The sequence below is a fragment of the Penaeus vannamei genome, chromosome 16 (assembly GCF_042767895.1).
Source record: "Penaeus vannamei isolate JL-2024 chromosome 16, ASM4276789v1, whole genome shotgun sequence".
In the NCBI taxonomy this organism is placed as follows: domain Eukaryota; kingdom Metazoa; phylum Arthropoda; class Malacostraca; order Decapoda; family Penaeidae; genus Penaeus; species Penaeus vannamei.
Genome location: NC_091564.1, coordinates 37,157,972 through 37,173,070, shown reverse-complemented (window position 1 = coordinate 37,173,070; position 15,099 = coordinate 37,157,972). Strand labels below are relative to the sequence as shown.

The 15,099-nt window shown below is 47.1% G+C and overlaps 1 protein-coding gene across 1 annotated transcript in view; it reads right to left on the bottom strand.

Annotated features, from left to right (window-relative positions):
- Positions 1 to 14,141, bottom strand: part of HPS4 (Hermansky-Pudlak syndrome 4 protein) — a 111,647-nt gene extending 97,506 nt beyond the window's left edge. Inside the window, exon 1 of the mRNA XM_070131442.1 lies at positions 13,410 to 14,141. Within this exon, the coding sequence (XP_069987543.1) occupies positions 13,410 to 13,969 (560 nt within the window). The 5' untranslated portion in view covers positions 13,970 to 14,141. The remainder of the gene's footprint in view (positions 1 to 13,409) is intronic.
- Between the last annotated feature and the right edge of the window lie 958 nt (positions 14,142 to 15,099).

Here is a 15,099-nt window from a genome sequence, read left to right as displayed (position 1 = left end):
CCAACCCAAGCCACCGTAACGAGAGGAATAACATTGAGACGCAGAAAGCCCCCCAAAAGCCCCAGCCGATGACGTAATGTATGCACCAACCAAACAGAGAGAATTATCCTTTTCATTCCGACAGGGGAAATTAATGAGGGGGGGGGGGGGGGAGGGGGGAGGGAGTAGAGCGGTGGGGGCATTAGGGGGGACTTAGGTATAATTAATTGGCAAAAGGGGGAGAAGAAGAGTGGAGGGAGGGAGGAGGTAGTGGTGGTGGGGAGGAGGAGAGGGAGGAGAGGGAGGATAGGCGTTGGTGGAGTGGAGGGAGGGAGGGTGTTGGAGGGAGGAGGGGCGGTTGGTGGAGGGGAGGAGGGAGGAGGGGCGTTGGAGGGAGTGGAGGGGGCGTTGGTGGAAGGAGAGGGTACTGAGGAGGGAAGGGAAGTAGAGGCTGTTGGAGGGGGGGAGGGAGGGAGGAAGAGAGGGTGTTGAGGTAAGTGGGGAAGTGGGGAGGTGAGGGTGTTGGAGGGAGGAGGCCGTGGTGGTGGGAGGCAGGGAGGCAGGAAGTAGAAGGTGTTGGTGGGAGGGAGGGAGGGAATAGGGGGTATTGGATGAGGGAGGAAAGGGGGGGAGGGGGAGGTCAGAAAAACAAATAGTAGGCTTAATGGTCGATATAGTAGGGGTCCGTTCCTTCTCCAAACATCCTCCCACCTCCCCCCTGTCCCTTCTACCCCTCTCCCCTACTACCCACACCACTACCCACACCCCTCCTCCCATCACCCTTCCCTAAGTCTTCCTCTCCTTCTTAAACCTTAAACCCAAAATTTATCTTTACATTTTCCTTTCCCATGGGTTCGCGTCCATTACATAATCGACAAAAAGAAAAAAAAAAACGAGACGATAACAGAGATACAAAAAACAAAACAAAACAAAAACAAAAATAAATAAATAAATAAACAAATAATTAAATACATAAACAAAACAACTTTATTTCCTAAAAGAGTACATCACATAAACGAGAAAAAAATACGAGACGATAACAGAGATACAAAAAAACACAAAAAAACAATAAATAAATAAATATATAAAGAAACAACTCTATTTCCTAAAAGAACATTTTTTGTTGTTTTTTTCTTACTGTGTCTATACCCTGTCAGGCTTAAAACATACTCATGTAGGTGAATACTTAAAGAACAAACACAGAAGGAATAACTAAGAATCCGTAACAGGATAATACGCCCATAATCCCATTACGTTTGGGCGTCAATGGAGGGGGGAGGAGAAGGGGAAGGGGGAGAGGGAGGGAGGGAGGAGGTGGAGGGGGGAGGAGAGAGGAAGGAGGAAGGAGGGGGAAGAGGAGGGAGGAGGGGGAGGGAGGAGAGAGAAGGAGGAAGTGAGGGGGAAGAGGAGGGTAGAGGAAGAAGGAGGGGGAAGGGGAGGAGGATGGAAGGGGAAGGGGAGGAAGGAGGTGGAGGGGAGGAGGAAGGGGAGGGAAGAGGAGGAAGGAGGGGGAAGGGGAGGGAGGAAAGGGGAAGGAGGAAGGAGGGGGAAGGGGAGGAGGAGGGAAGGAGGAAGAGCAAGGGGGAGAGGGCAAGTACTGTCTACTTTCTCTTCCTTGTTTCTCTCTTCTTAAGCCGCTTTGCCTTCGAGAAGCTCGCTATATACACATAAGTTCAAACTCACTCTACATACACAAATTTTCTAAGGTGACTTTCAATTCTTTGTCCCTAGTTTATACGTATTTTTTAATCAACTACTTTCCCATATACAAAGGCACCAAGTTTAACGAATTAATAGCAATCATCTAAAGTTATCTGATACAGCATTTTCTTAAAAGAAAAAAGAAAGAAAAAAAAGAAAAAGAAAAGAAAAAGAAAAAAACAAAAAGAAAAAGAGAGAGAGAAAAAAAAAAATGTATATATATATATATATATATATATATATATATATATATATGTATGTATATGTATGTATGTACACTAGATTGTTTATGTACACTGTAACGAATTAACAGCAAAATAACGAAAAAAATACATCAAAGATTTCTTCAAAGACAACTATATCACGGCAGATCTTTATCTTAACTACAAGTACCTCATTATCCCAAGTTTCTATTTTTCTTTTAATCCATTTCCTCACATATCAAGCTACCGAACTTGACGAATTAACAACATAAACCTTAAACGAACTGAATGCATTTTTTTTTTTAACGAAGGCAAGTTTGTACTACATTCTCCTGGTCGTAACTTAGGGAATTGAGCACAAATTCCTCATAATTCTAAGTTTCTGTTATTTTATTAATCCAAAAGCTGGACGAATCAAATGGCAAAGTTCTTAAACATTACGGACTAAATACTTTTTTTTTTCTTCTTCAAAGAAATCTAAAGCGGTCTCCCCTATACTGAAGGCAACGAAGAGCAAGGAAGAAAGAGAGAGAGAGAGAGAGAGAGAGAGAGAGAGAGAGAGAGAGAGAGAGAGAGAGACAGACAAAGATAGAGAGAGAGAGAGAGAGAGAGAGAGAGAGAGAGAGAGAGAGAGGTGATCTATGTGTATGTATAAATATATATATACATACATACATATATATATATATATATATATATATATATATATATATATATATATATATATATATATATATAGATAGATAGATAGATAGATAGATAGATAGATAGATAGATAGATAGACAGATAGATAGATAGATAGATATAGATAGATATAGATATAGATATAGATATATATATATATATATATATATAGATAGAGAGAGAGAGAGAGAGAGAGAGAGACAGAGGACAGACAGAGCAAGAGAGAGAGACACTGGCTTGCGCCTCAGACAGCCCAACGTATGAGTGCCATTAGGGATGCCGACACACACTGGCGCCCTCGACCCCAAACCCAGCTGGGATGCACATTCGTCCTTTTTTGGTACTTTTAGGAGCCGATAGATGGCGGGGCAAGAGGGATGGCGGGAAGACCGATTTGGGAAGATGTGGTTTAAGTTTGCTTTTTTTCCCACGATGGGGTTCTTCGTCTAAGAGTTTTGAAGGGTACGGAAAGCGATGTTTAAATTACAATTAATTTTGGGGAATAAATAATGGAGTTTTATGTGAACGTAACGGTTGACATTAATTACACATGGATTCGCTCGTGCAGCCTCACACACACACACACACACACACACACACACACACACACACACACACACACACACACACACACACACACACACACACACCACCAGCACGCACCACACACACACACACACACACACACACACACACACACACACACACACACACACACACACACACACACACACACACACACACACACACACACACACACACACACACACACACACACACACACAAACCAATCCATCAAAATTAAACCAATCAATAAAACAATAATAAACCATAACAGATAAATAAACATGTATATAAATAAATAAATAAAAATTTAATAGAGTAAAAAATGAATAAAGTAGAGAGAGAGGAACTTGTCCTTCCTTGTGGATAGAGTAAATAGAGAAGAAATATGGAAGGAAAAAATATCTTATCTCACAATCGTCTTCGTCTGTTTCCCCTTCCTTGGCCTTTTGCCCTTCCTCGTCAATTGCCCTTTTGCCTTTCTTCGTCCTTTGCCTCTTCCTTGCCCTTATGTTCTTCCTCGTTCCTCCCATCTCCCTTATCTCTTCCTGGCCCTTTTGTTCTTCCTCATACCTTGCCTCTTTCTTGCCCTTCCTCATCCCTTGCTCTTTCTTGCTCCTTCCTTGTCCCTCTCTTGCCCTTCCTCAATCGTTCCTTCTTCATTGTCCCTCTCTTGCCCTTCCTCATTCCTTCCCTCTTCCTTGACCTTCTTCATGCCTCCCATCTCCCTCATCCCTTATCCCTTCCATCGCCTCTTCTTCCTGCCCCTTCATTCCTTCCTCATCCTTGCCCCTTCCTCATCCCTCCCATCTCCCTCATCCCTTGCCCCTTCCATCTCCCCTCATCCCTTACCCTTTCTCATTCCTTGCCCCTTCCCTTCCCCTCATTCCTTGCCTCCTTTCTTTGCCCTTCTCTTCTCATTCTCTCCTTCCCTGCCTCTTCCTTGGGCCTTCCTCATCCCTTCCCCTCATTCCTTGCCTCCTTCCTCATTCCTTGCCTCCTTCTTGCCTCTTCCTTGCCCTTCATCATTCCTCATACCTTACCCATCCTCATTGCCTCATCCCTTTACCCTTCCCTTTATTCTTGCTCCTTCCCCTTCCCCTCATTTCTTGCTCCCTTCCTCCTTCCCCTCATTCCTTGCCTCCTTCTTGCCTCTTCCTTGCCCCTTCCCTTCCCCTCATTCCTTCCTCTTCCCCTTCCTCATCCCTTACCCTTCCTCCTTCCTCATCCTTTCCTCATCCCTTCCTCCTTCTTGCCTCCTTCCTTGCCTCTTCCTCATCCCTTCCACTCCAAAGCGATGAGAGGTTTCCACGCGCACATGAATACAGATCCCGGCGATGAATGCAACCTGTTCCTTGGCGTTCGTAGGTGTGCAAAAAAAAAGAGAAAACAAAAGAAAAGGAAAAAGAAAAGAGAAAATAAGAAAGAAACGTCCTTCTGAAGATTTTTAAAAATAATGATGATAATAAAGAAATATTCTTAAAAAAACGAAAAAAATTGAGAAAATAAGAAAGAAACGTCCTTCTGAAGATTTTTAAAAATAATGATAATGATAATAAAGAAATATTCTTAAAAAAAAACGAAAAAAATACCCTTAAGATATGATAAATAAGGAAACATCCTTCTAATAAAAAAACGAATAAATAAATAAATAAATAAATAAAACGATAAAAGAGAAATAAAGATACAAAAGATAACAAAGTACCAACTTTCTAAAAAAAATAAAAAATAAAAAACATAAATAAATAAAACAAGATCAAAAATAAACAAAACAGATAAATAGATTAAGATAAAGACCCAACCTTCTCAAAAAATCGAAAAAAAACATTCTCAAAGAATATGTTCAATTCCTCGTTGGAGGCGCGAGTGAGTTCTCAATTCTTTGCGATTCTCGGCTCAGCGAAGTGAATGAAGGGGCGGCGCCGACGTTCTTGGCTGAAGGGAATTTGAACAAAAGAGAAAAGAAGAAGAGAAAGAAAGAGAAGAAAAGAAGAGAGAAAGAAAAAGAGAAAGAAAGAGTAAAGGGAAGAAAAGAAGAGAGAGAAAAAGAGAAAAGAAGAGGAGAAAAAAGAGAAATAAAAAAGGGAAGAAAAGAAGAGAGAGAAAAAACGAGAAAGAAAAAGAGAAAATGGAAGAAAAGAAGGGAGAGAAAAAGAGAAAGAGAAAAAAAAGGGAAGAAAAGAAGAGGAAAAAAAGAGAAAAAAGAGAAAAGAAAAGAAGAGAGAGAAAAAAGAGAAAGAAAGAGAAAAGAAAAAAGGAAGAAACGAAGAGAGAAAAAGAAAAAAAAGAGAAAAGAAAAAAGGGGATACAGAACGGAACGCGATACAAGAGAGAGAGAAAAAAAAAAGTGTAAGGAGGGAAAAATCCGAATAGAAAATATATATATTTGAAAAATGGTAATGTGTTCTATACATTTCGTTCCATATGTTTATTTATTTTCATTTTTTTTTCTTTTTTTCTTTTTTAAGAGAATGATTTATGATGATTATGTATCGTTACGCCAGTCATGTTTTATGACAACGAAGTCATTTCCGCTCAGAGGGGTAAAAAGGGGAAAGGGAAACAGACTGAAAGAAATAGGGAAGAGATGGAGACGGAAAAAAAAGAGGGAGGGAGAGGGAGGGAGGAAGAGAGGGAGGGAGGGAGGGAGAGAGAGAGAGAGAGGGAAGGAGAAAGAGAGAGGGAGAGGGAGAGGGAGAGGGGGGAGGGAGGGAGAGAGAGAGAGAGAGAGAGAGAGAGAGAGAGAGAGAGAGAGAGAGAGAGAGAGAGAGAGAGAGAGAGAGAGAGAGAGAGAGAGAGAGACAGAGAGACAGAGAGACAGAGAGACAGAGAAAGAGAGAAAGAAAGAAAGAAAGAGAGACAGAAGGAAAGAAAAAGAGTGACTGAAGTAAGAATAAGCAATCATTTCGGATATTTCAGTCAACACTATAAACAAGTTGCAGTCCTCCATTTTCACTTGTTTACTGGGCATATTCAGGCATTTTATATACCTGAATGGGAGCTGCTTCGAATTCTGAAAAATGGTACAGATTCTTAAGTCAAAGCATTTTTTTCGTTTGAACTAGTCGTTGCATTTGACTTTCTTATCCTGTTGCATTTTAACTTTTTTCTCATAACTCATAATAAATTTCTCATACCTCGTAATAAATTACTCAGAACTATAAAAATCTCATAACTAATAAAAAAATCTCATAACTCACAATAAATTCCTCATAACTCATAATAAATTATTCATAACTCATAATCAATTTCTCATAATAAATTTCTCATAACTCATAATAAATTTCTCATAACTCGTAACAAACTTCTCATAACATAATAAATATCTCATAACTCATAACAAATTCTTTTAGTCTTCTGAAACCCTCAAATGCGTTCTTCCTCTTGTACACATTCTTAATCCTTATCGTAATTTCTTCTTCCGATCACGCACTCCTGTCTTCTTACGTTTCATATTTCTTTAATTTTCCCTTTCTCTATCTTGAGAGAGAAAGAGAGAGAGAGAGAGAGAGAGAGAGAGAGAGAGAGAGAGAGAGAGAGAGAGAGAGAGAGAGAGAGAGAGAGAGAGAGAGAGAGAGAGAGAGAGAGAGAGAGGGAGGGAGGGAGAGAAGGGAGAGAGAGGGAGAGAGAGCGAGGGAGGGAAGGAGGGAGGGAGGGAGGGAGGAAGGAGGGAGGGAGGGAGGGAGGGAGGAGGGAGAGAGAGAGAGAGAGAGAGAGAGAGAGAGAGAGAGAGAGAGAGAGAGAGAAAGAGAGATAGAGAGAGAGAGAGAGAGAGAGATAGGGAGGGAGGGAGGGAGGGGGAGGAGGGGGGAAGGGATTTAGAGAGAGAGAGAGGAGGAATTTAGAGAAAAAGAGAGGGAGGGGAGTGAGGGAGGGAGGGAGGGGGAGTAGAGACAGATAGATAGAGAGAGAGAGAGAGAAGATGAGAGAGATAGAGAGAGAGAGAGAGAGAGAGAGAGAGAAGGAGAGAGAACGAAAAAGAGAACGAGAGAGAGAGAGAGAGAGAGACAGAGACAGAGACAGACAGACAGAGACAGAGAGACAGACAGAGACAGAGAGACAGACAGACAGAGAGAGACACAGACAGACACAGACAGACACAGACAGACAGACAACCAGAGAGACACCGAATGAGAGAGAGAGAGAGAGAAGGAGAGAGAGAGAGACAGAGATAGAGTCTAAGAAGCGGATCCAATTTCTGCCACAGGGCGGTGGATCTCCGAAGGAAAAGCAATCCTCATTAATCCTAGGAAATGGCTTCAGGAGAGGAGGAAGGGAAGGAGGGGGAGGGGGGGGGAGGATAAAGGGGAGGAAGAGAGGGACAGGGGGATAAAGGGGGAGGGTTGGAGGATAAAGGAGGAAGGGAAGGAGGGGAAGTTGAGGGGAGGGGAGATAAAGGGAGGAAGAGAGAGACAGGGGGGATAAAGGGGGAGGGTGGGGTCGGAGGGATAAAGGGAGGAATAGAGAGACAGGGGGATAAAGGGGGTAAGTGGTGGGGTGGGATGATAAAGGAGGAAGAGGAAGGGACAGGGGGATAAAGGGGGTAAGTGGTGGGTGGGATGATAAAGGGAGGGAATAGAGAGACAGGGATAAAAAGGGGAAGTGGTGGGGCGGGGAGGATAAAGGGAGAAAGAGAGAGACAGGGGGAGTTAAAGGAAGAGAGTGGTGGGTGGGAGTATAGAAGTGGAGGAAGAGAGGGACAGGGGAATAAATGGGGGAGGGTGGGGTGGGAGGATAAAAGGGAGAAGAGAAGGGACAGGGGGATAAAGGGGTAAGTGGTGGGTGGGATGATAAAGGGAGGAAGAGAGAGTATAGAAATAAAAGGGGTAAGTGGTGGGTGGGAGGATAAAGGGAGGGAAGAGAGGGACAGGGGAATAAAGGGGTAAATGGTGGGTGGGGATGATAAAGTGGAGGGACTAGGAGGGACAGGGGAATAAAGGGGGGGTGAGGGGTAGGAAGATAAAGAGGGGCAGCAGAGAGGACAGAAGAATAAAGAGAGGGGGTGAAGGAGATAAGAGGAAAAGGGGTAGGGGGTAAGGAGATAAAGAAGGGGAGGGGAGAAGGGTGGACAGGGAGAGAAAGGGTGGAAGAGGTAGCAGGGAGGAGAAAAGGTGGGAAGAAGGAGACAAAGGGGGGAAGCAGAGGTTGACAGAACAGAGGAGGAAATAAAGAGTGAAGAAGGAGGGGTGGAGGGAACTAGGAGATAGATGTGGGGGTGGGATAGGGTAAGGGTGGGTGAGGAGAGGAGTGTGGGGGTTGATGGGGAAGGTGGAAAGGAGTAGCTGGGGAGGGGGTGGGGGGGAGTGAGTGCGGAGTGGATAGTGAGCGTGGAGTGTGTGGGGGTAGAAAGGAGTATTTGTGTAAGGATGAGGAGGAAGGAGGGAGGAAGAAGGGAAGAGGAGGGGGAGAAGGAGGAGGAGAGGGGAGAAGGAGGAGGGAGAAGGATGAGGAGGGGAGGGAGACGAAGGAGAAGGAGGTGGAGGAAGGAGAAGGAGAAGGAGAAGGAGAAGAAGAAGACGAAGAAGAAGTAGGGGAGAAGGAGGGAGAGAAGGAGAAGGAGGAGGGGGAGAAGAAGAAGAAAAAAAAGTAGGAGGAGGGGGAGAAGAAGAAGAAGAAGAAGAAGGAGGAGGGGGAGAAGAAGTAGGAGGAGAAGGAGATAATGGAAGAAGAGAGCAGGAGGCGACCCAGGATATTGGAGACCGAATAAAATCCTGGAGGCAACACTGCAGTTCCAAGCAGTTACATGGGAATGGGGGGGGGAGGGGAGAAGAGGAGAGTGAAGGGGTGTTGGAAGGAGCGAGGAAGGGGGAAAGTGTGGGAGAGGGAAGGGGGTTGGGGGACCGAGGAAGGGAGTATGGGGAAGAGGGAGAGAGGGAGAGGGAGCAAGGGGGTATGGGGAAGGGGGGAGAGGGAGACCGGAGGGGAGGTCGGGGGAGCGACGAAGGGGCGGCGGGAAGGAGAAGAAGGGGAGAGGGAGCGACGAAGGGGGTATGGAGAAGCGGGAGGGCGAAGGGGAGGTCGGGGGAGCGAGGAAGGGGGTATGGAGAAGCGGGAGGGCGAAGGGGAGGTCGGGGGAGCGAGGAAGGGGGTATGGGGAAGGGGAAGAGAGGGAGAGGGCGCTATTGGATATTGGCCGCTTCATAGGACTCCTCCCGAAGCAACGGCCCTTACGTCACACCACGAGGCCGATCCCGACGACGACTCCCTCCGTGTGGCTCCTGCCGAAGACGCCGACGGGGGAGCGAAGGGTGGGGGATGGGGGAAGGGGGGAAAGGAGTAGGGGGAAGAGGCGAGAAGGGAGGAGGAAAGGAGGGAAGAGGGGAGGAGGAAAGGGAATGAGAGGAGGAAGAAAGGGGAGGAGAGAGGGAGGAGAGGAGGAGTGAGAGAGGGAGAGGAGGAGGAGAGGGAGAAGAGGGGAGGACGGGAGGAAGCGAAGGAGGGGACGAGGAAAGCGGAGAAGAGGAGGAAGGAGGAAGGTAGGAGAAGGGAAGAAGGAGAGGAGGAGGGAACGAAGAAGAGAAGAGAAGAGGATGGGAAGGGAGAGTGGAGGCGGTGAGAGAAAAGGGAGGATGGGAGGGGGAGAGGAGGATGGGAGGGGGAGTGGAGGGGGAGGGGGAGGAAGATAGGTGAAGGGTGTCTTGACAGCTACCTGGAAAGGCCTACCAGGACAGAAGAAAGGATCTCTGTAGGACCTTTTCTTTTGTTTGTTTTAGTTTTCTTTCTTTTTTCTTTTGTCTGATTCTCTTAATTTCTTTCCTCCTTTCCACCATCGACAGATTGATCATTTCTGCAACCAAATTTAAGGCGTGGGAAATCTTTTGTAACTTTCTCTCTGTGGCTCCGTCTCTCTCTCTCTCTCTCTCTCTCTCTCTCTCCCTCTCTCTCTCTCCTCTCTCTCTCTCTCTCTCTCTTCTCTCTCTCCTCTCTCTCTCTCTACTCCCCTCCTCTCTCTCTTCTCCCACTCACCTCTCTCTCTCTCTCTCTTACTCACCTCACACTCACACACCCCTCACCTCACCTCACTCACACTCACACTCCCACTCTCTCACTCTCTCTCTCTCTCACTCACTCTTTCACTCACTCACTCTCACTCTCACTCTCACTCACTCCCCCTCTCTCACACACACACACACACAAACAGTCAAACAGTCGTATCCACTGTAACTGTACACATGTAACTACGTGCGTGTCAATGTGCATAAATTCTTCGCACACACACAAAAAAAAACTTCACGCATCACACTTCATCCCTGCCCCTCTGACCTGCACCATCAAACCCACAGGAGGAAAAAAATCGGCCTTTCTTTCCTCCCACTTTCCCGACCCGCTTCAAACCGCACTCGGATCTTTATCCTATCCCCCAAAAAACCCGAGAATTCCTCCCCCCCCCCCCCCCGTCCGTTATCCAAGACAGGATGGGATTCCAGGGCGACGTCACTGTTCCGACTAACCGGCCTGTGGGTTGAGGCTGACGGAGGAGAGACGCGGTCGCCGGGGTGACTCGGTTATAAGAGGTGGTGTTGACTTTACGACGGTTTTGAGATTCGTCGGTTCGGGGTGGAAGGAGGGGGAGAGGGAAGGGGGAAGGGGGGTGGAAGGAGGGGGAAGGGGAGGTTTAGGAGTAGGGAGAGGGAAGAGGGGTGGAAGGAGGGAAAGGGAGGAGAGAGGGAGGGAGGGAAGGGGTGGAAGGAGGGGGAAGGGGAGGGAGGAGGAGGGAGAGGGAAGGGAGAGGGAGAAGGGGGGTTTCAGTAAGAGGGGGGGAGAGGGGGGTTGGAGTAGGGGGAGAGGGAAGGGGGGTTGGAGAAGGGAGAAGGGGGAAGGGGAGAGGGCAGGGTAATTAGGGAAGCTGATTTTCGGCTGAGGTTTATAAAGGTGAATTTTGCTTGCCGAGAGTGTATCGAGAAAGATTTACACAGAGAAGGATAATTTGATTGGATGTCGTCAGGTGAAATTATTATCCTATAGCTAAGTGTCAGGTACTCGATTTTTTTTTCTTTCTTTTTCTTTTTTAGCTCGGTGACACTCACTGTCTTTTCTATTTTCCTCTCTTTTTTACGGTATCGTCTTGCTCTTCTCTTTTGTCTAATTCCATTTCCCACTCTCTATTTTCATTTTATTTCCCTCATCTTATCCTCCTTCTTATCTCCTATATTCGCCATAATTTTCCCTCCCTTTCCGATTCCCTTTTTGGCTTCTTATCTTTTCCATCTTTACTCCTTTATCAGCTGGTCAGGTCTTTCCCGTTCTTTGTCCTTTCCTCCTCCCTCCGTCATTTTTCCTTCTTCGTCCATTTCCCCTTCTTCCTCTATTCCATTTCGCCTCCCCTTTCCCCTTCCTTCTTCCTCCCTCCCATCTTCCTCATTCTTTTCTCTTTCTTTGTGTCTCTTTCTTTTCTTTCCCACACGTCCCTTCCATATTCCTCCTCCTGTTCTCCTTCTCTTCTCCACCTCTTCCCCTTTGCCTTCGTCTATTTCCCATTCCTCGCCCCCTTTCCCCTCTCTCTTTTTTCTCCTCCCTTCCCCATTTTCCTCTCTCCCTCCTTGGCTCCACTCTCCTCTCCCTCATCCCTTACTTGTCCCTCTACCATTCCGCTTCCCTTTCCACTTCCTTATTCCTCTCCTCTTCCTCCTTCCTTATACCTACCCCTTTCCTTTCCCCTTCAACCTTTGTCTCCTCTTCCTCCTTCCTCGCATGTCTCCCTTTTTTCTTTCCTAGTTCCCGTCTCATTTCCTCCCTCCTCGCCCGCTTCCCCTCTCTCATCCCTCATCCTTCTCCCCCTTCCCATCAGCCTGCTTCCCTCCCCTCCTCGCCCCTGCCTCCCCTTCCTTCCTTCCTCGCACGCCTCCTCCTCCTCTTCCTCCTTCCTCGCTTCCGCCTCCCCTCCTCATCCCTCACCCCTTCCTCCTTCCTCGCCCGCCTCCCTCGTCCCTTTCCTCCCTCCTTCCTCCTTCCTCTGCTTGCCCTCCTCATCCCCTCCACCCCTTCCTTTCCCTCTCCGCCTCCTCCTTTCTCCTCTCCCTCGCCTCATCCCTCACCCCCTCCCTCCTTCCTGCTTCCTCGCCCCGCCTCCACCTCATCCCTCTCCCCTCGCCTCCCCTCATCCCTCCTTCCCCGCCCACTGTTCCCTTCCTCCTTCCCCCTTCCTCATCCCTCTCCCCTCCCTCCTTCCCCCTTCCTCGCCCGCCTCCTCACCCTCTTTCCCCTCCCGCCTCCCTCATCCCTCTCTCCCTCCCTCCTTTTACCCCCTCCTTTCTCTATCCCCTCCCTCCTTCCCCCTTCCTCATCCCTTTTCCCTCCCTCCTCCCTCCTTCTACCCCTTTCTCATCCCTCTCCCCTCCCTCCTTCCTCCTTCCTCGCCCCGCCTCCCTCATCCCTCACCCCCTCCCACTCCTTCCCCCTTCCCCTTCCTCATCCCTTTTCCTCCCTCCTCCCTCCTTCCTCAACCCGCCTCCCTCATCCCTCTCCCTTCCCTCCTTCCCCCTTCCTCGCCCGCCTTCCCTTCCTCCTCCCTCCTTCCCCGACCGCCTTCCCTTCCTCCTTCCCCCGCCCGCCTTCCCTTCCTCCTTCCCCGCCCTCCTTCCCTTCCTCCTTCCCCGCCCAACCTAACCTCTTTCTGCCGACGCGGGTGATCCGTATCGACCCTCCCAATCCTCTGCCTATCTTATCTCTCATCGTAAACAACATATTTGGTTTTCTGTGTCTCCTTTATCGCGCCTTTGGGGGAATAAATACCATGTAATGCCCGGCTGTTACCTAACTGTTAAATTTGCGTGTATTGAATGTTCTTCTTCTGGTTTGTACTTGGATCCGCGACCACCGAGTGGCTTCAAACTATGGGAGTGAAAGTGTGGGATTATCATATGTGACTTTTAATTTACCTCGGGATATGGTCTTATCCGTAAATGTATTTATACTATATATATTAAACATAAAAAAACGTTTTTTTATAGTTATTGTAGATGGTAGACTATTGAAATCAAGAAGTTTGCCCGAAAATATGTTAAAACTGATATGTTTAAACATCATTTTAAGGCGATTGTCAGCCTCGCCCCTAGTGCAAGGAGTCATTAAGTATGTATGAGTCTAAATCTCCAGGAGTCCAGAAACTCGAAGGCGATCACTAAGAAGTTTACGCTCATCTTTACCTCCATAATCAAGAAGTTACCTAATATGCAAAGTTCAGACACTGGAGGCGCCCGGAATGATTGGCCGTTTGGAGCCTTCCGTCGGCCATTACGGTGCTTCGCGGGACGTCAGAACGAGAGCCGGGGACTTACCTCTTCGCCTTGGGCTTCGGCAAGGGCTTCATCTCCATCCCGTCTTGGATTCTCTCCTCGAGGCCCAGCCACTCCGCGAGGGTCATGTCCAACTCCCTCGCTTTCTTCCACTCGCTCTCCAGCCACTCACTCCCCCAGTCCAGCGAGTTCTGCCACACGTCCCTGAGGTTCGCGTCTTTGAGCCACTCGGGTTTCCACTTCTCGGCCTTGATCCACTCGCTCGCCCTCCACTCCTCGCTCCAGTACCGCTCGCCCCACGCGCTCAAGCGGGAGCCCCAATCCGAGAGGCTGAGGCTCGTCGGCCGGTACTTGGCTAAGGCTCCCTCGAGGTTGAGGTTGATGCCGAAGCCGAGGTCGAAGCTGGACCCCTGGGGTTGGGGAATCGGACGCGTCGGGGAGCTGCCGTCGGGGTTCTTGACGTTCGCCTGTTTGCGGTACCTGACGAAGGAGTTCCTGTCCTTCGCATTGTGCGTGTTGTTGTTGTTGTGCCTCGCCTGGCGCTCCTCCCGGCTCGCCCTCGTCTGCAGGTAGAGGGCCGCGGTGGCAGTCTGGGCTAACATACCTCCTTCGCTAGCCCCGTCTGCGTCCCTGCCCCCGCCCTCGACGCTGCTACGACCCGAGCCACAGCTGATAACACAAGGGCCAAGCAGCTGTCAGAGTCCTCGGGGCCGACGCCAAACGATATCTCAATTCTCCCACCACTTAAAAAAAAGAAAAAAAAAAAAACAAAAAAAAAAACAGCTGTTCCGGCCGGTTTAGCGAAATCACAGGTACAAGGCCTTAGGGGGGGGGGGGGACTCAACTCAACGTAAAATCAAGCTCGTTCACACCTCTGGAGTCTGGGGGACCATCGCTGCCGTGCCGTTCGGACGCGGAAACCACACGGGTCCTCCTTCAGGTGCCACTCGAGCTACCGAACGTTCAGGTGGGTTTCCGAATAGACCATTTTGAACAGGGACAATTCGTTCACGTTCTGAGCATTATTGTGCGATCGAATTTTCCTTAATTAGCATCACTATTTTCTTATATTTGTTTGCACTTGATACCAGTCTTTACCATTGAAAGAAAAATAATTATTAATCACAGCTATTTAAAATAAATCACATTTGCACGCTTCGATTCACGAAGATAATATTTTTCGTAAGGATAAACTAAAGAAAAAGATAAAGAAGACATGGAAGGAAAGACGAATAATAATACGAAAACACAAAGACACGAAAAGACAAATAAAAGTAAATTGATAAAAAAGGTGTGAAAAAATACGATTAATAAAAATAACTACCAAATATGGGAAGCATAGTTAAAAAGACAAAATCATGAACAAAAAAAAATAAAAAATACAAATCAAACAAAAACAATAAAATAAAATAAATTAATAACTTCTTTGTTTTTCATTCTTCCTATTTGATTTATATTTTTGTTTTGCTTAGTTTTTTGTTCATGTTTTTGTCTTTTTATCATTTCTTTTCATATTTGGCATTTATCTTTATTAACCGCATTTTTTCAAGCCTTTGTCATTTTTTTGTCAATTTATTTTTATTGATAAAAAACATAAAAAAACAAATAAAAAAAATACACAAATCAAACAAAAACAATAAAATAACAAACAAACAGCATAAATAGCACCATGATTCAGGCTCTCCTCTCCACCCCCCTCCTGCCCCCCATGCCCCCACTGCCCACACTTTTT